Raw genomic sequence first — 26805 nt, 5'->3', positions numbered from 1 at the left:
AATAGCATCCAGTTCATCATTGGACCCCCAGAACAGTCTCCCAGGACCCTACACGTGCATTTTTGAAGTCTTTGTCTTCATTCCTGACTGATTGATTGGGGATCCATTGGTGAGTCCCACTCTTAAACCATTGCTCCAAACGTGGTCCACTGAGGCTCATAGAGACGGATTTTGATTCTTAATATTCTAAATATACTCCAGACTCTGACTAGAGTCTCAGATAAACAAAGGCTGGCTTAGAATCCTAGGCTTTTCTTTTTTGTAAGTTTGTAAGAAGCTGGGCTAGAGTCCCCAGCAAACAGAAGCTGGATTAGAGTCCCAGGCTTCTCTTTAAAAGGCTAATCTCTGTACAGAACAGAAGCTATGTTAGAGTCCCAAGTTTTCTGTTTAAATGTACCATTAGTTAAGGACATGAGAGCTACTCAATTGGCTGAAAACCCCCTTCCTTAACCCCTGCTAAATATATGCTCCACCAACTCTATCTGCTTCCTTTCTTGTTTCACTGAAGCATTATTTCACTAAAGATAACTTGGAACTTCACTGGCCTTTTTGGAAAATTTCAAATCTCTCCAAAAAAGGAAAAGATGTATTTCTATCATAAAGGACAGCTTTATTTTGGATTTAGGGAAAAATACTGGGAAAAAAATACTCAACTATTAATAAAGTGAGGGTTCAAATGCAGCCTTACAGACAAGCAAAGAAAATACCTCAAACATGATTTTGGAGCCAAAAAGACCTGGATTTGAAGTCTAAGTCAACATTACTAGATGTTATGTTGCATAGTTTATTTAACTTTTTTAATTCTCAGTTTCATCTTCAAAATGGGGGTGCTAATAGCTATATTACAGTGTTTTGTAACTGTAAAACACATCTTAAATTGTGCAGCTTCCCTTTATCTTTGTCTTAAAGCAGCTCATATGTAAATCTGCATTTCTAGAAATATTTTTTAATTTAATTATATTAAATATTTTATATTAAATTCAGTGCAAAAAATCCTCATAACCTTAATAATTTCTCTTTCCCTTTGAGCAGTTTTCTTCATTATTTATCTTTCCAGACATAAATTGAGGTGGTTCACAATTGAAATTATACACAAAAAGAAAAGATTGAAATAAGCATGAAATACTATGTGATAATTTCATAGTCTCTTTAAAAAGGTAGAATATTGGGCCTTTAGTTCAATTTTACCCAATTTATTAGTTTACCATTTGTTAGTTTTGCTCTATTATCTCTAATACACAGAAATTCTCAGTCTGAAAACAAGAGGGAAGGACACTAAAGAATATATAATACTATTACAGATATGAGGGACCTAACACAGCTATACTGCTAGAACAAGGACAAGCATAATTATACTCTTGAAGATGTCACTGTACTCCTTGAACTCTTCATTACTCATCAATACAGCTGCTGGTTTGTGGACTGCTTTTCTCTTCTAAGGTATAAATAGATGAACAAGTCTGATAACATTCAAGAAAGAGCTTCTGAATCTACTGCATAATAGAAATAAAAATAAATTCTCTTTCAAGAGTTTTTTCCCCACAGTATGGCATTTATATTTAGTTTTATTAACTTATAGCAAAATATCCTTAGTCTTTGAACTAATTTTTCTGGCTCTCAAATCTCAGGTGCTTAAGTGATCATTCAAAATCAATACATATTTAATTTATAGACTCATATTCTAGTTACTAATGAATTGCTACACTCAAGAAGGTAAAAGGCAAAAAGTCCAAGCAGGAAAAAAAAGCATAGCAAAATTTTTAAATAATATATACAAACAAAGTAAGTAATAATATAAAAGATTAACTCCTTATGGCACATTTTATTTTCTGTTTGGTTATTTCCTTACCTGTGGATGTTCTTGGATTTTATCATTTATCTCCTGTCCACCTGAATCTTCAACGAGTGCTTCTGTTTCTTTCTCCAATGATACATGTTTCAAATCTTCAAGTTTGCCTCTTATTTCACTTGTACCCACTTCTGTTGTTGTCTGGGTCTTCCCCTCACTTTTAATTAACTCCCTCCCTAGGCCTAGGAAATAGTCAAATTGATGCTTAGCTCTTTCAGCTTCCTGTTATTTAAAAAGTAACCATTTATAAACATTATTTGCATGACATTTTCCTGCCAATATTACAACTTTCAGGAATCTGCATATATTCATGCCCACATTACTTCTCAAATTTATTTTTACTGAGTTAGAGGAAGCTAAGTTAAACTACTGGTATAAACCATAGTTTAACAGATTCACGATTAAAATTCAAAACTATGAAAAAATCTCTTCTACTTCAAGGGCTATTTTTATATCCCAGGTGGGTCTCCTACCTGTTATTTTTTTAAGGCTGTCATTATTATAGAGGCACAATACATGCTAATAGAAGATATACATTATAAAAAGTGATAGAATGTAACCAGAATAATTAATATCTATAATATCAAATAATAAAATGTGGAAAATAATTTCTTCTAGAAGGAATTTTCTTTAAAATGCAACTTTTAATAATTTTTATTTAGTTATACAAGTAATGAAAGTTATTTAAATGAAAAAATATAGAGATTTATGAAAATTAAGTTCACAAGTAATATCACCACCAACAATACTATTAACATTGTGTATATATCTTTTAAAATTATTTCTAAATATAACTAGTGCATATATGTATATGTATTTTTTAATTTTTTACCTAGATTGGATCTATACTTACATAATAGACTCTTTTCATTAAATAATGTTATAGATATGTTTCCATGACAACAAATATACATCAAAACCATAACAAAAGTACATTTCATAATGCACAGTTAACCCTCAAACAATGTGGGGGGAGATGGTTTAGGAGCACCAAATCCTGCTCCTCATGCAGAAGAAAATCTGCATATAACTTTGGACTCCCCCAGAATTTAACTACTAACAGCCTATTGTTGACTAGAAGCCTTGCTGATAATATAGTCGAGTAACCCATATTTTGTATATTATGTGTTATACACTGTATTTTTACAATAAAGTAAGCTAGAAAAAAGAAAATGTTTTTCTCAAATTGTCAAAAATCTCCAAAAAATTTCTAATATGTTTATTGAAAAAATCCCTGTATAAGTGTACCCATGCAGTTCAAACCCATGTTGTTCAAGGGTCAACTGTATTTATTTAGCAAATTTCATACCAATGGACATATTGGTAATTTTAAAACTTTTTCTATTAAAAAATTTTATATTTACATGCTTCTAAAAAATCTCTCTGCACCTTTTTCTCCTTTACAATAGATTTTTAAAAGTGTAATGGTTCAGTGAAAGGGCTATGTCTTTCCAAGACTTCTGTCATGTATTTTCTTCCAGAAAAGCATTTATTCATACTGATATTAGAAATATGTGAAAGATTGCTCACTTAAGCATACACAAATGTTAGATATTTCTGTTCCTTAATTTTTTACCACAATAGGGGTAAAACTAAATCTATCCCACTGTTATTTTTAATTTCATTTATTTGATAGCTAGTAAGGATAAATATATTTGTAAGTACTTATTGGTCATGTGTGTCTTTAAATTATGACTTGCTTGTTTGTTTTCTTTTGTCTATTTTGGGGGAGGGCTATTCCTATTTCTCGTGAATTTGTAAAAGATCTTCATATAAAACATTTTATGAAGATTTTCCATTTATCTTTTATCTCATGGTTTTTTTACCATAAAAGTTTTAAATTTATAGATAGCCAAATATATTAACATATTCCCTTGTGACATAAGACTTAAAAGCCTTGCTCTAGCTAAAACCATCTGTTATCCAGTGTTTCTTCTAATTTCTTTATAGTTCATTCATCATTCTCAGATCTTAAATCAGTCTGCAACTCATTCTAGTGTATTATTTGAGAGTCCTGATCATTTTCTCATAAGTATACTTTTTGTGACTATTTCATACTTCCATGAAAAAGTTTTAATAAGTAAAACCATAAATTTTAATTATTATATTCATTCAAATTTGTTTCTGGACTTTTCACTCAGTACCAAAACCATACCCACATTGCTTTAGTTATTGTAGTTTTACATTATACACTGATTTTTGGATAAGCAAATCTTCCTTAATTATTCTTTTGTATAATTATCAGTTTATCTCAATAAATCCTATAATAATTCTTTTAAGCTCAAAATTATTCCATTTATGTCTAGAAATAAATTGTCTTAGGTTTGTATATAAATTTGGAGACAATGGAAATTGAAATATTTTATAATATCATGGCTTGAAAACCAAAAACATAAATTTCTATTTCTTCACTGTTCATCTATATCCGAGTACAGTATCTTTTTCTTCATATAAAACTGTATTTTTCTTAAATATGCTATCCTAATATTAATAATATAATTTTTTCTATCATGTTTTCTAAATGGTTGTTTCTGATAAAAAGGAAAACTGCATTTTTTTGCTATTTTTTTATACCTACTTTGTCCCCAGCTACATTTCTGAACCATATCGTTAATAAATTTGGGTATTATCTCACATTTTTCAGAAAGATAATATATAAATAATTATACTTTTGCCTGCCACTTATAAAAATGCTTGTAGCTTATTTTAATTCTTGTTTTATCATTTAGCAAGAATTTGAAAAAGAGCAGTATGACTCAACATCTTAGTTTGATTTTAATTGAAATGGCTGTTGTATTTTACTTTTACATACAATATTGTCTCAGTTTGCAATAGATTTCTTTTGTTTGATTAAGCAAGTTTACTCTTCTTTCTAGGTTACTGTTTCAGATAAAAATGAATGTTAGATTGTATTAATCTATTCCTGTTACAGAAAATGAGTATGCTTTTCAGAACTTGATATCCTTTACCTGTAAAGCTTGTTTCAGTTGTTCCTGAAGGACTTTGTTCTCAATTTCCAGAGCACCTGTTACTTTCTAAGATGTAATGTGAGAGGAAAAAAGTACTCATTTGGTATTTTGTCTTTATTAATTTACTGTTACAACTATCACCTTTCCAAAATCTGTAGATACTCCAAATAAATGATTTGAACATACTCATTTACTGCACACTTCTCAGGTATAATAATGGATAATTTCTGTAGCTATAGCTTCCTATTGATTTTCTAGAGGTAAATTCACCTTGAATCTTGCAAATTATAACTACAGTAAATTAAACATTTCATTTTTCCTTTTCTCTAGGACAAAAATACATTAAAATACAAACATTTCAAATGTTATAAGAAGAAACAACTCTACTTTTAACACAAAATAAACAGCTCTGACTTTGTGAGAATTAACAGACTCAATTACACATGAAAAGTCTCAATAATTCTCCATCAGATGGAAGACAGTGTGAGAACCATACCTAAAGTCCCTAGTTCTGCTTCTCATGTTGCAGTGCAAGTTTCTACTGGACAAACCCTGCCACACATAACAACCACAAACTCTGAACAAAACACAAATATCAACACTGGAGTGAGTAGATTATTGAGAAAAGGTGACACTTAAAGAAGGGGAGAGTCCTAAGTAAGATTCTTGTTTCCTGGCCTCTAGTCTGAGCATAAGCCCTATCTGAGCCAGGCAAGGCACCTGAGGGTAGGGGGAAGGTTAGGGGAAAGTCACACAAAACAGAGAACTAGAAAGAAGGAGCCCCAAACTCTTCATATAAACTCTAAATCTCCCCCGATCCCTGAACTACATATGCAAAAGGATACTCAGCAGCCTAGGAAAAGATAAAAGAACTGAAATGCAATTTGAGCTGCTGCCCAAATACAGAATTTTCATTTTGCATCCCAATCATGTTAACTATATATTTAAACAAAATAAAACAAGACAAAAAGCACCAATCATCAGAAGAATATAGCAGAGTCCTAAGTTTTAACAACATGACATTCCCAAAATTCAGGATACAGTTTAGAATTACTTGACATTTGAAGAAACAGGAAAGTGAGACTTACTCTTAAGATAAAAAACAATCTACAGGGAGTAATCCCAACATAGTCTAGATTTTAGAATTGGTGTATAAGAATTTTAAAGTAACTATTGTAATACAAAACAAAGGAAAACATGTTCATAACAAATGAAATTATGGAGATCTCAGAGAAATACAAACTACAAAAACTGGCAAACTAGAAATTGTAGCACAGATAAACACATCTCAATTTAAAAATGCAATGGATGAACACAGGAGCAGATTGTATATGAGCATGAATATGACCATGGAAGTAGAAAATATTTATCTAAACACAAGAGAACACAGATTTCTTTTTTTTACAGTGTCCCTACTCCATACTTAACCCATTTAGTTTCTTTTTTTATTGAAGTATGTTGACATACAACCTTATATTAGTTTCAAGTATACAACACAGTGGTTCAAGTCACCCACATTATTAAATCCCCACCCCAATTTGTGCAGTTACTATCTATCAACATAATAAAATGTTACAGAATCATTGGCTATATTCTTCATGCTATACTACCATCCCCATGACCAACTTACATTGTGACTGAGATTTTTGTGCCTCCTTACCCCCTTCACCTTCCCCACTAACTCAACCCAACCCCTCCCCCATGGTAACAGTCACTTCTCAGTGTCTGTAAGTCGACTGCTGTTCATTGTTTTGTTAAACACAGTTTTTCTCTTAAATCACACAGAAATAAATGATGATTGAATGACTGCTGCTTGTCAGGAAAAAAAAAAAAATGAAAGCCAAAAAAAAAATGGAGAAATATCTTTGAAGTGTAGAGAAAATGTCCCTTTTCTGAAACACAGTTATTTTAAGAAACAAAAGAAAGCTTTAAAACTACATTTTTATTCTCATAGAAATTTGAGAGATCATGGCATCTGTTAAAAACAGAAGCAGCCACAACTAACATTATACTCAATGACGAAAAGCTGAAAGATTTTCCTCTAAGGTCAGGAACAAGACAAGGATGTCCATTCTCACCACTTTTATTCAACATAGTACTGGAGGTCCTAGCCATGGCAATCACACAAGATAAAGAGATAAATGGCATCCAAATTGGTAAGGAAGAAGTGAAACTGTCACTATTTGCAGATGACATGTTATTATACATAGTAAACCCTAAAGACACCAGCAAAAAATTATTAGACCTAATAACTGGTTTAAGCAAAGTTGCAGGATACAAAGTTAATACCCAGCAGTCTACCCTATATACTAACAACAAACTAGCCAAAAGAGAAATCATGGAAGCAATTCCATTTAAAATTACATCAAAAAGCATAAAGTACCTAGGAATAAACTAACCAAGGAGGTGAAAGACCTGTACTCTATATACAATGAGACACTCATAAGAGAAATTAAAGAAGACACAAATAAATGGAAATCTATTCCATGCTCATAGATAAGAAGAAATAATATTGTCAAAATGGCCATCCTGCCCAAAGCAACTGACTTATCAATTGGCCTACAGATTCAGTGCAATCCCTATCAAAATACCAATAACATTTTTCAATGAACCAGAGCAAATAATCTTAAAATTCATATGGAACCACAAAAGACTCAAAATAGCCAAAGCAATCCTGAGAAAGAATAACAGAGCTGGGGGATTACACTCCCTGACTTTAACCTATGCTACAAAGCTACAATAATCAAAACAATTTGGTACTGGCACAAGAACAGACCCATAGACCAATGGAACAGAATAGAGAGCCCCGATATAAATCCACACATATATGGCCTAATTAATATACAATAAAGGAACCATGAATATACAATGGGGAAAATACAATTTCTTCAATAAATGGCATTGGGAAAACTGGACAGCTACATGTGAGAGAATGAAACTGGATCACTGTCTAACTCCATACACAAAAGTAAACTTGAAATGAATTACAGACTTAAATGTTAAGATATGACACCATAAATCTCTTAGAAGGAAACACAGGCAAAAATCTCTTGTTACATAATAAGTATGAGCAATTTTTCCTGGACACATCTCTACAGGCAAAAGAAACAAAATCAGAAGTGAACAGGTGGGAGTACATCAAACTAAAAAGCTTCTGTACAGCAAAGGACACCATCAGCAGAACAAAAAAGTCATCCTACAGTATGGGAGAATATATTTGCAAACAATTTATCTAATAAGGGGTTATCCAAAATATATAAATAATTCATACACCTCAATATCAAAAAATAAAAGAAAAGAACCTGATTAAAAAATGGGAAGAAGACCAAACTGAACGATCCAAAGACATATCCTTACTAAAGCAGAACTAAAGGGACAGAAAATAACTAGAAAGAACATTAGAACTGTGATGGAATCTCTGATGGATGCAATTAGAGCCATAAATTAGGTTCTCCTGATTTTTTATAAAACATGATTTTTTAACTTAAAAATTCAAGAAGTGAAAAGGAGAAAGTCTACTTCTAAAAATCGATTTTAAAATATTGTAAAGTAAATGGAAGAAGTATCTCATAGCACAGAACATAAAATAGAAGCGAAGACTGAAAAATAGAAACTTAAAGAATAGATCTAGGATCAAATTATTAGTTCCAGAGGGATAAAGGGAAGAAGAAAGATAAATAATAATGAAAGAATTAGAAAAACAAAACTTTTTTGAGCTAAATAAAAAGATTTAAGACCTGGTAAAATTTCTAAACTTCAATGAGAAATGCGAACAAGAAGAGACTGGGTTCTAGCTAACATCAAGCTACCACATCCACCTAAAACCATCTACCAAAACTTTCCATGGGAGAAAAATAATATTCTATCTTGCTTAAGCCATTAAATTATGTGGGGTCTCTTTATATGTAGCCTAGACTATTTTCTAAATAAGATATATGGAATTAAAATAACAAGTAAATCTAAATTTAATTGAATTTTATAAAGAGAGAAAACAGGGAAAGAAAGAAAAGGAAAGAGAATATGTACAAAAAGCCATAAATTCTTTGCAGTAGCTCCTTCAAAAGGTGCAGTCTATTTCCTTACTCCTTGAAAATGAGCTGGCCTGTGATTCACTTTTGCAATATGCAGATAGCACTGTCTGAGGTCTGAGCTTAGGTCTCAAAAAGTCTTCCAGCTTTGTTTTACTCTCTTGCCACTGAGAATCCTTCTGTAAACCCCCCAGGATGAGGCTAGAAATAGGTACCATCTATCCTAGATGTCACTGTTGGGATCTCATGTACAGTGAATAAAGCAATCTCACACCACCCAGCTCAAGTCAGTCCTGCACTGAGAGAACACCTCAATAGTCACTAAGAGAAATAATAATGTCTTCTGTTTTAAATCACTAAGTTCTGGAATAATTTGTTATTTTATGAAAAGTTAACTGGCATACCTGGCAATAGAAAATGTGCATTATTTTATGTCACAAGAACATTTACAAAATTGTATATTGGTTAGACTATTTCCATAATTGGCTGCCAACAATGTCCCCCACTCTATACCATTCCTCTCCTTGAATAGCCTTACAGAATGTAGGAAAAAACTTTAAGGACTTCCAATCCCACTCTTAAACCAACTTTACTGTTTTGGTTTTGCCTGCTTGAGTCCCAGTCACCATGTAAACAAGGTTGGGCTAAACTAGTGAATGAAGGACACCAGATGTGAGAAAACCTATCTTGGACATGCCCAACTGCAGCTGAGCTCCCAGCTGAATGCAGTCACGTAAGTGACCTTAGCCAGCTTGATATCAGACAGACACTGCCTAGCAGAGTGCAGCAAGTCCATGAATTGTGAGAACTAATAAATCATTATTGTTTTAAGCCACTAAATGTTGGGGTAGTTTGATAAAAAGCAATACAAATATTGGAAGTGGGATGGTACAGCAACAAAAACTTAAAAAAAAACTCTGGGAAGACAAGTAGGGACTCTGTGGCATCTCACTACATTGATGGACAGTGACTGCAATAGGATGTGAGGGGAACTTGATAATAAGGGTGAATGTAGTAACCACTTTGTTTTTCATGTGAAACCTTCATAAGACTCTATATCAATGATATCTTAATAAAAAAATCTTTTAAAAAATAAAAAAACTCTGGGTCCAAGTGACTGCAATGGGGTGTGGGATAATAATATGGTTGAATGTAGTAACCACAATATTGCTAATGTGAAACCTTCATCCTTTGTAAAAGTGTGTATCAATGATACCTTAATTTTAGAAAAAAAAACAAACTCTGGATCCAGTAGGTAAGCAGAAACTGGAAGGGTAGTAAATAGATGACTCATGGAGACCAGAAAAGTAGCAAGAAGGTTATAGGTAAAGACTGGAGGAATTGTGGAGATCAGGTAGTGGGGGCTATAAAAGGCAATGAGGCTAGAAAATTGATTTTGGAGGCTGGAAAAGCAGGGAGGGGCTCTGTTATAGAGTGACAGAACAATTATAACACTCGGGCTAGGAGTAACTAGCTATGTTAAAAACATACCTAATAAACCTGTGGATCCGGCTTAGGAAATTTCCAACCAGAATGCTAAATGTACTGTTTGGCTTATATTAGTGATAGACAGTAAGGTATTGCAAGAAGAGAAATAAGCTAAAGAAAAAACAGATCAATTGTAAAACAGAAATTAGAAAACAGAGAAAGTCCAGGACAGAATCTCAAGCCTGCAAAAATCTTCTCAAAGAAATTATTTTAGGGCAAAAGATGAAAGCCATGGTACTGACAAAATATAGACTGAGTCAAATCTAGGGTATGGCTTTAAGATCCTTTGTTACAACCTCAGAAAGACTGAACTACTCTTCATGAATTCTCTTAATTAGACAGAAGAGTTTTAATAATCTTGAGAGCATTTTCCTGCAGAAGGCTAACATACCTTAAATAAAAAGAGGTCTACCTCAGAAAGAATTATGAATGTGGGTTTAGAGTAAAAGAATGAACCACAGTAAAATTCACAGAAAAAAAGGTTTTAAGAAAACATCTCCATATTAGACTTAAAAGGTCAGAGACATTTCAAAATGAAAAGATATCTCTAGGTTCCATATTTTCTATGAGCAGAAAGCAAGCTGAGAGAGCTATTCAGCTGCAAACATGGGCTCTTTCTTATGAAAGAGAAATGATGATTCAGAGAGTAGAACTGAAGTACCATAATGTAAAGTAATTAGGAAAACATTACCAAGCAGCAAAACTAGACCCTAATCAAGGTACATCCCCTTACCAAAGAGCCAGGATCACTGGTGACATGCGTCTAGCTGGATTTCCAAATTGCTCTGACTACATGCCTTCTGTTTTCCCCCTTTTCAAATAATAGTGTCTATTACAGTTACCTATCCTTTCCTCAGTAGTAGATAGTAGGTATGTGTTGGAGGGGTAAGGTAGAGATAACTTGCCTTTTTAAGTAACACATTTCCAGATCAAGAGGAGCTGTGTCAAGAAGTTTCATCCATATCTAGACCTGGTACAAATGTTAAGATCCTAGACTTCAAGATAAAACTAGAATACAATGAGACTTAGAAGGAAGGGATGAGTACACTTAGCATGTGGTATAAATATTAACATATAGCCAGAGGGAAGGCAACTGTAGATGGCTTCCAAAAATGATAATCTATAATCTGTCCCAAAATTATATGAATACCACTTCTCACATCAAGAGGTGGAGCCTATTTTCCTCCTCTTTGAGTCTAGGCTGAGCCCAACCAGTAAAAAGTGCTGGAAATTATTATCTAAGGCTTCTGAGCCCAGGTCTTCTGAAGCCCTGCAACTTCTACTTTTGGCCTATTGGATTCTAGTTGCCATGTAAAGACACTTGCACTTAACTACTGAATGATGAGCAATACCTAAGAGAGAAAGATTCAGCCCTTAGCCATTCCAACTACCTCCAGACATTTGAGAAAACCATCTTGAATGAATCCACATGAATGACCCCCCACTGAAACAACAGGGACTCATAGAATCATTCCACTGGGCCAAGGCAACCCAAAAACCAATGAGAAATAATTAATTATAGGTGTATTAAAACTTTAAATGTTGGTGTAGTTTGTTATAGAATAGTAAACTAAAACAAAAATATATGTTTGACCACAAAGAAAACTTTTTAAAACTGCTGAAAAGGAGAGACTTTTTATGTCATATTTTCTGATGCCAGTGCCATTAAAAAGTAAACCAAAAATACAACCTTCCAAAGCTGACCCAGGATGAAACAGAAAATCTAAAGAGACCAATTACCAGCAAAGAAACTGAACTGGTAATCCAAAAACTACCTAAGAACAAAATCCCTGGGCCAGATGGCTTCACTGTTGAATTTTATCAAACATTTAGTGAAGACCTAATACCCATCCTCCCTAAAGTCTTCCAAAAAGTAGAAAAAGAAGGAATACTCCCAAACTCATTCAACGAGTCCAACATCACTCTAATACCAAAATCAGGCAAAGACACCACAAAAAAAGAAAATTACAGACCAATATCCCTGATGAACATAGATGCAAAAATACTCAAAAAAATTTTAGCAAACCGAATTCAAAAATACATCAAAAAGATTGTCCATCATGATCAACTTGAATTCATCCCAAGGATGCAAGGATGGTACAACATTCAAAAACCCATCAACATCATCCACTACATCAACAAAAAGGACAGAAACCACATGATCATCTCCATAGATGCTGAAAAAGCATTTGACAAAATTCAACATCCATTCATGATAAAAACTCTCAACAAAATGGGTATAGAGGGAAAGTACCTCAACATAATAAAGACCATATATGAAAAACCTACAGCCAACATTATACTTAACAGCGAGAAGCTGAAAGCTTTTCCTTTAAGATTGTGAACAAGACAAGGATGCCCACTCTCCCCACTTTTATTCAACATAGTTCTGGAGGTCCTAGCCACGGCAATCAGACAACACAAAGAAATAAAAGGAATCCAGATTGGCAAGGAAGAAGTCAAACTGCCCCTGTTTGCAGATAACATAATATTGTACATAAAAACCCTAAAGAATCCACTCCAAAACTACTAGATCTAATATCTGAATTCAGCAAAGTTGTGGGATACAAAATTAATAGACAGAAATCTGTGGCATTCCTATACACTAATGATGAACTAGCATAAAGAGAAATCAGGAAAAGAATTCCATTCATAATTGCATCAAAAAGAATAAAATACTTAGGAACAAATCTAACCAAGGAAGTGAAAGACCTATACCCTGAAAACTATGGGACATTCTTAAAAGAAATTAAACAGGACACTAATAAATGGAAATTCATCCCATGCTCTTGGCTAGGAAGAATTAATATTGTCAAATGGCCATCCTGCCTGAAGCAGTATACGGATTCAATGCAATCCCTATCAAAATAACTACAGCATTCTTCAACGAACTAGAGCAAACAGTTCTAAAATTCATATGGAACCACAAAAGACCCCAAATAGCCAAAGCAATCCTGAGAAGGAAAAATAAAGCAGGAGGAATTATGCTCCCTGACTTTAAGCCCTACTACAAAGCCACAGTAATCAAGAAAATTTGGTACTGGCACAAAAACAGACCCATAGACCAGAGGAACAGACTAGAGAGTCCAGATATAAACCCAAGCATATATGATCAATTAATATATGATAAACGAGCTATGGATATACAATGCAGAAATGACAGAGTGTGTGTGTGTTACCTTGCATCGAAGCAAATCTTCTTTGATTTTATGTTTTTTGACTAGGGACTTTTTCCTGTAATTAAAAATGTTTTAAAATATATCTGATATTTTAAATTGCATGACTACTTTGCTTTCTTAAGAAGAAGTTAAACCATTTTAAAGAAATTAATTTTTTCAAAAGATACTTGTTTTTTTTTAAAGTCATAAAATTCAAATAGGTTAAATGATAAATGATTGGATAACATTTCTCAAGCTACGTTCTTACTGATATGGTTAAAATATGGAAAGATGAGATAGGGCAAAGTACATTGGTCATTTTTTCCTCTCTAATCAAAGGTCAAGATCATTTGTTCAGTGAATTTCTTACCAGAATTTGTGGAACTTTATAAAGATTGAATTCATAGTTTCCTTTGTAAACTATGTATTCATTTTAGGGTTTGACCAAATAAATTCAAAATGCAAAAATTATTTTATATTACTAAAGAAAATAAGGCTGCAATAATTTACATACCTAAAAAATAGATACTTGCTTTTATAAAATAAGTACAATCTACAAGTACAGCAAAGAAGAGAAAAAAAAACAAGAACTACCCAGACTGGGGCATTAACATAAAAATTACAAATATTAGCTAGACCACCAAGGAAACAAGGTAAATTCTTTTTCTCTAAAATTATTTACAAATTGAATTCTGTTTACTACTACTGAATATCTTGTGGTTCATTATCTTCTAAGCTGCTTTGAGTTCCTTTGTCCTTCCCTCTCAGCTTTGTCCCACAATCATATCCCAGTCTACTTATAAAACTATATATTAGCTTTTGTTATGTTTTTTAGGAAACTGTTACTGAGTTATGTTTATATTACCTCAAATTGCTTATATAAAAAGAAAACATAAATTAACAAGAAAAATGTTTTAATATATTTTTAGGTCTTACTCTTCTGAATCCTCAGTTTTTCCTTTGGCCTTTTTCTTCTCCATTTTTACACTTTTCTTCGTTCGATCACTTGTAAATTTTGTTTTCTGTGTAATTTTATAGAAGCCAGAAATAAAAAGTTAAAAGAATAAATCATAGGGAAATACATGATACTATACATTACTAAGATTTCCATTTTACTTTGAGAAAATCACTATACTATGTGTCAAGGAAAATTATCTAAGAAGCAGCAAAACAAAATTAATGATCAGCCAGAATATTTGTTATAGTGCTTTACCAAATGTAAGTTGTTTATAAGCTAATACCTATCAAAAATAAATTCCTTTAACAAATTATAGCCAGTTCTGCTATAATATGGTACATACCTTCCTGCAAATCACATTGCTGAGAAAAATAATGCAATAAAAACTGCAGGATATATGGGGGATATGGTGTTAAGTGCACAGCATGCAAAAACATTGTCAATGATATGTTAAATAAATAGAAACCTAATAAAAATATTAGTCCAGTTTTACACAGTTAAATAATTTAAGAAATACATACTTTAATAAATATATTTCTTTATCTTGAAAAAGACATGAAGCCTGTTTGTGTAAGTGAGCACTGAACAATTTGCAGCATATGAGTTATTGTGCAGTGTTGGAGGGAGAGTTATCTGAAATTTTATGAAAAGTTGTTAACACCAGATATGGACTGGTATGGTATATTACACATATAGTGACAGCATGTAGAAGCTATTTTCTGCCTTTAGCTAATACTTTTTACAGATGAAATTGTACATGCAAATGTAAAATTCATATTATGCTCAAATTGTTCCATTGTGTTGGGACAAATTTGCATTTCAAAACAAGTTTTATAGCAGAACTAACCACATGTTTAAAGCAGTCTTGAACTGCCACGTAGTACCAGATTATTTTATAAAAGAAAGTAGAGAAAAAATTAACAATTCGATTATTGACATTTTTAGATGAGCTTATTAAAGCATTGGTGTTTATTTCCTGATTCAGAGCACAACTTCCAAAGACACCAAATTCATGACAGCAACAAAGTTCTCATAAGTTAAACACAAACTGAAATAATTCCTCATAGGATATGGAAAATAAGCATAATAATGAAATTTTAATGATAACTGTCAAGGTTCACAAGTAATTTTCTAGTCTGAATAAGAGTATTTGGATATATTTTCTATACTGCAAAATCTAAATATATTGGCTATCAAAAAATACTAAAGTAATGAAAGAAAGGCTAAAAAGATTACAAATAGTGAACATATTATCTGAGCTGTAGGACAATTTCAAATGGATGAGTATGCTTGCAATTGGAGTGCATAATAGAGAAAAGAGGTGAGGAAGGAGAATAAGTATTTGAAGAAATAATGGCCAACTTTTTTCAAATTTGATGAAAGCTATATACCCACAAATCCACAACAATACAAGGAAAACTAACTCATGACACACTATAACCAAATTATTAAAAGCTGTGACAAAGAGAAAATCTTTAAAGTAGAGGAGAAAAGCAGATTACATGAAAGAATAGAGGACAGATCTCTTGTTGGAAACAATATGACCCAGAAGACAGAAGAACATCTTTAAAGTACTGGAAGCAGAAAAAAATAGTCAACCTAGAACTCTATCCAGGAGAAGTATCTTTCAAAACTGAGAGCAAAAGGAAAATTGTTTCAGAAATTGAAGCATTGAATAATACATCAGCAACAGAACATAAAACAGAAAAGGATAAAGAACCCTTCAAGTTGAAGAAACCTGATACCAGATGGATATAAGGAAATACATGAATTAAAGAAGAGTACCAGAAATGATCATTATGTGAGTAAATGTAAAGACTTTTTCTTGTTATTTAAGTCTCTTTAAAAAGCAGTGTATACAGCAAAACTAATAATGTATGGTTTCTGTCATATCTAATATTGAAAATATATTATAAAACATTTAAATCTATCTTTGATTCCTATTCTAAAATAATTTGGCTTTTTAGGTACTATATGCCATTTTCAGACGCTGAAATTTAACAAACCTCTGGATTCTTCAGCTTTTGTAGTTCATTTTCCAGCACCAATTTCTCCTCTGATAAAACCTGGAAATCACTTTCCATCTTTTTGTATTTCTAAAAGTAAATGTTATAAATTAGTAGTAATGAGAACAAACACTCTCAATATAAAGAAGTAAGTTATTTAGGTATCTCATTATTAAGAAAGACTTCATTAACTCATGAAAATAATGAACAATTGGTATTAATCCATATAGTAAAGGCATAATTGGAGTTGAAAGAGGTAGAGGAACTAGAAGTGACAATGAATGGAGTGTAGAAGACCATGGGATGTTATAGTTCATATTTCAGAAGTGAAGTGTTTCTGAGTGATAATAGGTAAAATTTAAAAAGTAAACAAAACTTCCAGCTCATATCTACATAGAAATCTCTTAAGTATACTGGGCAAGCACTGGATCTTTATACAAGATTACGTATGCTGACAACTTCTAGAATCTACATCATCAAGGGCAGAGGGAAATTTCAAACTAAAAGTGACATACTTACAGCCTGTAACAAACCTTGATCATTCATAATTCTGAAAAATAAATAAAGAATATCTACAATGTATAATTTTACTTTTTACATTTCCATGATTAGAATTAAATATAATTTTATATTTTTATTTTTATTTCGGTAACATGCTTATACAGTTTTTGGAAAAAATTTTAAAATAATACAAGTTTAGAATACACTTTTTTTAGAATGGACTACCATTCCAAAATCCAATGCTCTCCCCAGAGATATTATTAGATTGCTATGTATCTCTCCAGAACTTGTTCCAAGTATTTATAAAATACTAGATGTACCTATTCAATTCTATAATTTTTGTTAATAGATTGGATGTCTGTTTTTTCACATAAATGACATCACTGTATATGCTGTTCTCAACTTATTTTTTTCACTAGACACAACTTCTGAGTTCTATTTTTATTGGTAAACATAGACCTATCTCACTCCTTTTAAGCACCATTTCTTATTCCATAAACAGATTTGGCACACTTTTTTCTGTGAAGAGCCAGACAGTAAATATTTCAAACTTTGCCACCAGATGAGTCTGTCATTACTACCCAACTCTGCAACAGCAGGTTTGCATGACGGATAAATGAATGGGCATCACTTGCTGGGCTGCAGTTTGCTGACACATTATTCTCTGATATGGATAAACTGTAGACTGTTTTGACCAAAGGAATTGTTTATTTTTAAATTTTATTAAATTATTTTAAATTTATAGTATTATTTTAAATTTATTAAATTTTTAAAGTTTTATTTAGATATTATTAATATACCAGACAGTTCACTTATTTAAAGTGTACAATTCAAAGGCTTTTTTAAAAATACATTCACCAAGTTGACTGGCTATTACCACTGTCTAATCTTAGAACATTTTAATTATCTTAAAAAGAAATTCCATACCCACTAGCAGTCACTTCTCATTCCTCCCAGCACTGCCTCAGTCAGGCAACCACTAACATACTTTCTGTCTCTATATATTGGCCTACTCAGGATATTTCATATAAACAAAATTATACAATACATGGTCTTTTGAAACTAGTTTCTTACACTTAGCGTTATGATTTCAAGGTCCATCCATGTCACAGCATCTATTGGTATTTTGTTCCTTTTCATTACCAAATAATATTCCATTGTATTTATCTATTCATCAGTTTATGGATATTTGGATTGTTTCCACTTTTTGCCTATTACAAAGAATGCTACTATGCCCAAAAAAGAATTTCTGGATCACACATTTACTCCATAACATTTTGAGGAACTGACTGGTTACCATAGCAGATGTTCTACTTAAATTCTCACCAGCAATTGGTAAAAGTCCCAATTTCTCTACTTTCTTACCAAGTATTTTTATGGTTTTATTTACTATAGCTACCAGAGTGGGTGTGAAGTAGTATATCATTATAGTTTTGATTTGTAATTCTTGAATGACAAATGTTGACTATCTTTTCACTTAGTTACTGACCATTTTTATATCCTGTTTGGGAAATTGCCCATTCTGATTATTTCTCCACTTTTAAATTGGGTTATTTATCTCTTCATTATTGAGGTATAAGAGTTCTTTATATGTCCTAAGTCCCTTATCAGACATATGATTTATGAATAGTTTTCACATTCTAAGAGTTGTAATTCCATACTCTTGATGGTATCATTTGCAATACAAAAGTTTTTCATTTTTATGAAGTTCAATTTATTTTTTTTCTATTGTATATTGGCTTCTGGTGTGGTCCTATTTAAGAAACCCATTGCCTAACTCACACTCACAAAGATTTATTCATATGCTGCTTTTAAGAGGTGTTTTAATTCTTAAATTGAATTTTTTTTTAATTTTGAGTTAATTTTTAGTACATGGCATGAAGAAATTTTCAACCTCATTCTTTCGCATATGGATATACATTTGTCTAAGTACCAGTGACTAAAATGACCATTCTTTCCCTCACTGAATTTTCTTGGCCTCCCTGTTGAAAACCAATTGACCCTAATTGAAGAGTTTATTTTTGGATATTGAATTCTTATCCACTGATCTATACAGGTCTACCTTTAGGCTAAACTGTCGTGACTACTAAAGCTTTGTATTAAGTTTTAAAATAAGTTAAGTGTGAGTCCTCTTTGTTCTTCTTCTAAAGATTTCTTTGGTTATGCCAAGTTCCTTGTATTTCCTTGAATTTTAGGATCAGCTTGTCAATTCATAAAAAAAGAAAGTTGGGATTTTGATAGATTGCATTGAGTCTGTAGATCAATTTAGGACCATCTGAAGATTATTATGAGAACAGTCCATGAAAATGGGGTGCCTATTTATTTAGGCTTTTTTAAAGTTCTTTCAATGATGTGTTGTAATTTTCAGTGAACCAAGTGTTCAATTTTTCTTGTTTAATTCATTCTCATTCTCTCTGTTGCTATTGTAAATGAATAGTTTTACTTAATTTTTGGAATGTTCACTGTTAGAGTATTAGTTTTCTAGGGCTACTGTAACAAAAGTATCACAATCTGGGTAATTTAAAGCAAGAATATATTCTCTCACTGTTCTGAAGACTATATATCTAAAACTAAGGTGTTGGTAGGATCTGGCTCCCTCTGAAACCTTGAGGGGAGGATTCTTCCTTGCCTATTACAGCTCCTAGTAGTCCCTGGTATTCTCTGGATTGTGGAAGCATAACTCCAATCTCTGCCTCCATGATTGTCTTCCCTCTTTGTGTAACTGTCTTCTCCAATTATTTTGAGGATACCAGTCATATTGGATTAAGGGTCCATCCCACCCCAGTATGACTTCATCTTAACTAATTATATCTACAACAGTGCTATTTCCAAATAAGTTCACTCTTAGGTACTAGGAGGTTGGAGCTTCAACATACCTCACCTCTTTGGGGGGACACAGTTTGACCCATAACAGCTAGTGTATTAAAAAATTGGTTTTTATTAATGAATCTTATATATTAAGACCTTGATGAATTCATTTATTTCTTTTAATAGTTTTTAGTGGATCCCTGAGGATCTGTTATATACAAAACCACGACATCTGCAGAAAGAAGTATTTTTACCTCTCCCCTTCCAGTATGAATACCTTTCAATTCCTTTTCTTCTCTAATTGCCTTGGCTAGAACCTCTACTACAATGATGAACAGAAGTAGTGGGAATGTCCTGTTTAGTTCCTGATCTTAAACAGAAGGTATTATTTAAATATCATGTTAGCTATGGATTTTTGTCGCTAGCCTTTATCAAATTAAGAAAGTTCCCTTCTACTTCTAAGAGTGATCAGAAAAGTCATGGACTGCCCTAATTTTTATCTAGGGATCCATGGAGTGGGGTGGAATTAGCCCCAATTAGCAAATATAAGTGAACACAAGGTATCCAATATAAAGTTGCTTTGTGATTTCATTCTACAACACATGCTTTTTCAACATACCAGTTGTGCAACTAATACAATCCTAGCCATCTGAAAGAAATTTAGGTCACCCACAATGATTTTCAAGATACTTCTTGACATGCAAAGCATACTGACCAGACAATTGTACAAAGCTTATTCTGGATATAGGACAATACAAGTTGAAAATCCTCTCCTTCACAGCAACCCCTTCAGCTAGTCCTTCCCTCTGTTTTCTGTTACACCCAGGAATTCCAAAACCAGTTATAACTAATACCAAAAGGCTAATATAAGGAGCTATAATAAACAACAATATAGATATCTGCTTTAATACCCTGGTCCAATGATACATGTATTCATGGAAACCAGTCTCCTACTTTAAGAATGCTCATAGAACATATTAAAGCTTTCATCTAACAAAACTGTGAAAGTTCTGACCCTTCCCTTCTGACAGGAAGGTTTCTAATGAGATTGAAGGAAGGAAAACAAAATGGGGCTTAACTCAATTACGCATCAAATACCTGACCACAAATTAATGCAAGCCATAAGTCTTTTAGTTCCATTTTTAGAAGCTGTCCAGAATATCCTTTTCTTTACTTTTGATCTGTAAACACTACTATTAAGTCTTGATCACTAGATTTGATTGTTAGAAGTTCTTTGAAAACACTGTGATGTGAAATTTTCTGAATGTTTTAACTTTAAATATATATTAAAAGATAATTATGAATTTACAAAAAGGTATAAATAAGTGAAAAGAATATAAACAAACTACATTTTGTATAATTATAATTTTTAACTTCTTTAAAAATTGTGGTAAAATACACATAAAATTTGCAATCTTAACCAGTTTTAAGGGTACAGTTGTGTTAAGTACATTCAAATTGTTGTACAACCATCACCAATGACCATCTCCAGAATTCTTTTTCATTTCGCAAAACTGAAATTTCATACTCATTAAACACTAATTCCCCATTCACCCCTCCACCTAGTCTCTGGCAACTATCATTCTACTTTCTGTCTCTATGAATTTGACTACTCTAGGTACCTCATATAAGTGAAATCATACAATTTTGTCCTTTTGTGACTGACTTATTTTACTTAGTATAATATCCTCATATTGTATCATGTGGCATAATTTCCTTCTTGTTTAAGACTGAATAATATTCCATTGTATCTATATATCAAATTTTATTTATCTATCCATCCATTGTTGGATGCTTGGTTTGCTTTCAACTCTTTGCTATTGTGAATAATGCTACAGTGAACAAGGGTACACAAATATCTATTTAAGATCCTGATTACAATTTTGGAGGATATAATATCCAGAAAAGGGATTTCTGTATCATATGGTAATTGTATTTTTATTTTTTTGAGGAATTGACACATTCTTTTCCATTATAGTCATACAACTTACATTCCACATGATTATAATTTAAAATTTTTAAATTATATGTATCATTAAAAATTGATGTAAGAACATTAAACATTTAACAGTTGCCTTATTTCTTCCTTATGTTTCTAATTTTTCTAAAAATAAATGTGTACTCATCTATATAATTAGGACAAAGGGTTATTTTAAAAGCTTACCTTTCCAATGTATCTGACTGTTTTTCAAATATTTTCAACATGGCATTCACTTGATCAGTAAGTGAATAAGCAGTTGCTATTGTTTTAAAAAAAGGAAAACATTTAAAGGTATTACAAATGGCTGAAGTTATACCTCTGCTGATATAATTTACTGCTGTGTGTATGAGAACTAGGCTAGCATGAAGAGACAGCAGGGTTATGTGAATTCTCAAGGAGCAAAATGCCCATGAAAAGAAAAGTTACTATTTTATTAAATACTTATTATGTGCAAGTCACTATGCTATATTACATTCACTTCACCCACCCCCAAAATAACCCCAAAAAAGATACTGTCATCATTTTCAAGTAAAGAAATATTGAGGCTCAGAGAGGTTACACAACTTGATCTAAACTATGCATCTAGTAAGTGACAAAACTGGATTGAGGTCCAGTATGTGGCTTCCCCAAGATATTGTGTATAAGAAGACTCTATGAACTGTTTTGGTTGCTGCTAAGTTAATAAAGTTAGAAGAATTTAACAACACAGTTAAGTTTTCCAACTGAACCAAATGACCCAAAATGTTACCTAAGATTATACTTTAAAGGGAACCAATATGACGAGGATCTATAATAATCAAGAACTCTTCGGGTAATAACACAAGACTCTTCAATCTTTTAACACAAAAAGTATATGAGAGAGACACTCCCTGCACTGTTTGCCAATAGATAAACCATGGTATTTACAAATAAAATGTTAAATAACATGAAAGCATACCACAGTTCCTAAATATCAATTATATTTTTTCTCTTCCACACATGAAGAGTGATATAGAAGAATATAGTAAATGTTTAGGAGGTAAGACTGGAAAAGAGGAAGACAGAAATAAGCTAAGCCTTAAAGAATTAACAGGCTTTCATTAAAAGAAAAGATGAAAGGCAATTATTACAAGCAAAGACAAGTAAAGTAGAAATGTACAACATATATCAAGGGGAACAAATAAACCAAGTAAATGAAGAAATAAAGTAAGCCAGAGGTTCTGCTATGGGAGAGTCAATACTCCTAAAAGAATCAAGGGGTGTATGAGAAGCCAGCTTTAGAAGAATCAAATTTGGAATTGTTCATAGACAAGAGAGAGTAATTTAAAATGTTTGTACAACAAAGTGATAATAGCATAATAAACAATATTTTTATATTAATCTGATAGTAACATAGGATACAATATAAAATTATGTTCTGGATATGGTAAAAGATTATAAAATCATCAACTGTTATTCCTGTCACAATTTGGAAATGCAGTTCCCAGGAGGGAGGAAGGACCTGCTATGGTCTGAATGTGTTTCCCAAAATTCAGATGTTAAAACCCTAATTTCCAAAATGACAGTATTTGGAGATGGGGCCTTTGAGAGGTAATGAGATCGTGAGGCACATGACAAGAGACAAAAGAGTTTGCTTGATTGCTTCCTTTCTGCTCTTCATCATTTGAGAACATAGCAAGAAGACAGTCATCTGCAACCAGGAAGAAGGCTCTTCCCAGAATCAGCCATGTAGCACCCTGATCTGGGACTTCCCAGCCTTCAGAACTGTGAGAAATAAGTTTCTGTTGTTTAAACCTCCCCCCCACAGTCTATGGTAATTTATTACAGCAGCCCAAACTGACTATGACAGGCCCTTATCCCTGATTCTACTAATTTAGGAATTTCAACTCAGTGTCATAGAATGTCTAGATGGGAATATTATACTTCCATTTCCAAGTGCAAGATCATGGGGAATCATTCAATTGTTCTTTCTCAAGTTCTCCTTATGAATAATTTATAAACAAAAGAAACAAGATCAGAAAAACCTATGTCTTACTGACCTGTTCCCTCTTCCTGAGAAAAGTGCCCCTGGTTAACCAAGTAACCTATAAAGTAATTTTAAAGTAGCTGAAGTGGGACAGGAAGATTGGTTGCTGTATTGTGGGGAGAGAAGGACTTCTTATCTCTTACAAAAGTTGTAGTATTTTATTAATGAATTAATAAAAATTATTAGTAATGAATGAATATTTATAAATGAACGGTTTTTTCCTCTTTGGAGGAGTTCTAAGAGAGATTCAGCATCTAGCATGTAAATAGAAAGATGGATTATAAAAATGTACATAAAGTACTTTCATCTTGCTCCATCATTTTAAGTGTCAAAGAAAATGTTTCTAAGTAGTTCATGTAAAATTATCTTATTCTTTTAAAAAGCTATATAGCATTCCATTGCTGTAAAGTACCAGAACCCATTAGCCAGTCCTAAAATTGCATATTGTTTCCATGTTTTGGCTTATACAAATATACCACTTATGGTAGTACTATTTGTGGAAACAGAAATATAGAAATTACCAACATGAACACCAAAAGGAGGATATTAAATGAATTTTGGCATAACCACAAAATGAAATCTTCTACAGCCATTAAAACTGCTTAGACATTCATGCCAGTTATCTGTTAAGGTAAATTCCTAAAAATAAAGTTCTTGAGTGGTGAGGTATGCACATGTCTATTTTTTATCAATAATACCATAGTGAGCTCCACAAATGTGTGAACAATTTTCATTCAAACCAAAGAAGTATGATATTTATTTTTCCACATTGTCACCAATACAAATTGTTATTAATGCTTAACTTCATTATGGCTTATATGTAAAATACTCTTTTTTATTATTTTAATTTACATTTTCCTGCTCACCAGACAGCTCAAGCATCGTTTAATTTGTTTTTTGGACATTTTTATTTCTACTGTGAAATGCCTATCACATATATGTGCACTTTTCTCCCGAATTATTTGCCCTTTTATTATTAATTTATAGATGTCAATAAATACTAGCATGTATTATGTAACAAATACCTTCTCCTGGTATGCTATTGTTTACTTATTGATATTCATGTACTGTTTCAAATGTACAGAATTTTTATACTTAGTCAAATTAATCATCAAAATCAAAATACATTGTTAAGAGAATGAAAAGATAAGCCACAGACTGAGATAAAATCTTTGCAAAAAACATAACTGACAAAGGATTTGTGTCCAAGACATATAAAGAACTCTTAAAAACCGTAAAAAAATAAAACAACCCAATTAAAAAATGGGTAAAAGGTCTAAACAGATACATTAACAAAAAGAGATATACAAATGGCAAACAGATGAAAAGATGCTCAACATCATACATCATTAGGGAATTGAACGCAATGAGATACTACTAAATATCTTTTTTAATGGCTAAAATCCAAAACTCTGACAACACCAAGTGCTTACAAAAATGTGGAATTTGCATTCTCACAGCTGGTGGGAATGCAAAATGATATAGCCCCTTTGCAAGTTTGGCAGTTTCTTACAAAACAAAACATACTTTTACTAAGATCAGTAAATACACTCTTTGGTATTTATCCAAATAAATTGAAAAACATGTACACACAAAAACCTAAAGTTATGGCAGCTTTTTCATAATTTCAGAAAACTTAGAAGCAATCAAAATATCCTTCAATAGATAAGTGGGTAAAAAATTATAGTACATAGATCATTACCCAGTAATAAAAAGAAATGAGCTATAAAACCACAAAAAGACATGCAGGAAGCTTAACTGCATATTGCTAAGCAAAAGAAATACTGTATGATTCTAAATATATGAAATTCTTGGAAAGGCAACACCACAGAGACAATAAAAGGATTAGTATTTTTCAGGATGCATGTGGACAGAGGGAGTAATTGGTAGGTAGAACATGGGATTCAGGGCAGTGAACTCTTCTGTGTAATACTGTAATTGTGGCTACATGATATTATGCATTTGTCAAAACTAACAAAACTGTACAAAGGTTGAATGCTTTGTAAACTACAGGTTTTAGTCAATAATATTGTATCTATACTGGTTCGTTAATTTTAACCAACATACACATTAATGTAAAATGTTAATAACAGAAGACTTTTGTGTTGGGGGTTTGGGATTAAAATGGACATATGGGAACTCCCTGTACTATCTGCTCAATTTTTCCCTAAAACTAAAATTGCTCTCAAAAATAAAGGCCACTAATGATGAAATGAGGCAACATAAAGATTAAATGGTAGTATGAGACAGAAAAAAAAGAATGGAGTACAAAGGTAGCTTTTGTCTTGTTAATTAGGCTATAGAATCTAACAGAATTTAGAGAATAGAAAGGAAGAGAATAGCGTTTGACTAGAGAGGGTTAAAGGGGGCTACTTTTAAGAGAGATTTAACAAATGAAACACCAACATTGAGATAAAGTGGCTCTGTGCTGGCAGAGCCCAGGGACTGAGGCAGTTGCCATGGAAAAAAATACTTAGGAATTTGCAAAAGGGTTTTCTTCTTATGCAATACAAACCTACCTCTGCTTCCCTTAGAAAATCACGATGCATCCCCATGTTCAATGCAGCATTATTTACACCAACCAAGATATGGAAGCAATCTAAATGCCTATGGACATATGAGTTGATAAAAAAGAAGTGTATAAATGTACACACATACATATGCGTATGTGATGGAATATTATTTAGCCATGAAAAAGTGAAATCTTGTCATTTGCAACAATATAAATGGACATTGAGGGCATTATGCTAAGTGAAATAACTCAGAAGATGACAAATACTATACGATCTCACTTATATGAGGAATCTAAGATCAAAAACAAATCCAAGCACAAAGATGCAGAGAACAGATTGGGGGTTGCCAGAGGTGGAAGGTGAGTGGTGGGCAAAAAGGGGGAAGAGGTCAAAAGGCACAAATTTCTGATTATAAAATAAGTAAATCATGTGGAGGTATGTACAGCAAGGCAACTATAATTCATAATACTGTATTGCACATTTAAAAGTTGCTGAGAGAATAGATCTTAAAAGTTCTCATCACAAGAAAAAAAATCCTGTA

General features: G+C 32.4%; 1 protein-coding gene across 1 annotated transcript in view; it reads right to left on the bottom strand.

Annotated features, from left to right (window-relative positions):
- The window catches only part of CCDC7 (coiled-coil domain containing 7), a 136872-nt gene that overhangs the window by 9842 nt on the left and 100225 nt on the right, over nt 1-26805 (bottom strand). Inside the window, exons 9-15 of the mRNA XM_036912293.2 lie at nt 21930-22005; nt 16976-17006; nt 16457-16546; nt 14429-14514; nt 13514-13568; nt 4819-4884; nt 1850-2071 (exon numbers count right to left, since the gene is read on the bottom strand). Coding sequence (XP_036768188.2) covers nt 1850-2071; nt 4819-4884; nt 13514-13568; nt 14429-14514; nt 16457-16546; nt 16976-17006; nt 21930-22005 — 626 coding nt within the window. The remainder of the gene's footprint in view (nt 1-1849; nt 2072-4818; nt 4885-13513; nt 13569-14428; nt 14515-16456; nt 16547-16975; nt 17007-21929; nt 22006-26805) is intronic.

The sequence above is a fragment of the Manis pentadactyla genome, chromosome 3 (genome assembly GCF_030020395.1).
Source record: "Manis pentadactyla isolate mManPen7 chromosome 3, mManPen7.hap1, whole genome shotgun sequence".
In the NCBI taxonomy this organism is placed as follows: Eukaryota; Metazoa; Chordata; class Mammalia; order Pholidota; family Manidae; genus Manis; species Manis pentadactyla.
This window is presented reverse-complemented; position numbering and strand designations above follow the sequence as displayed.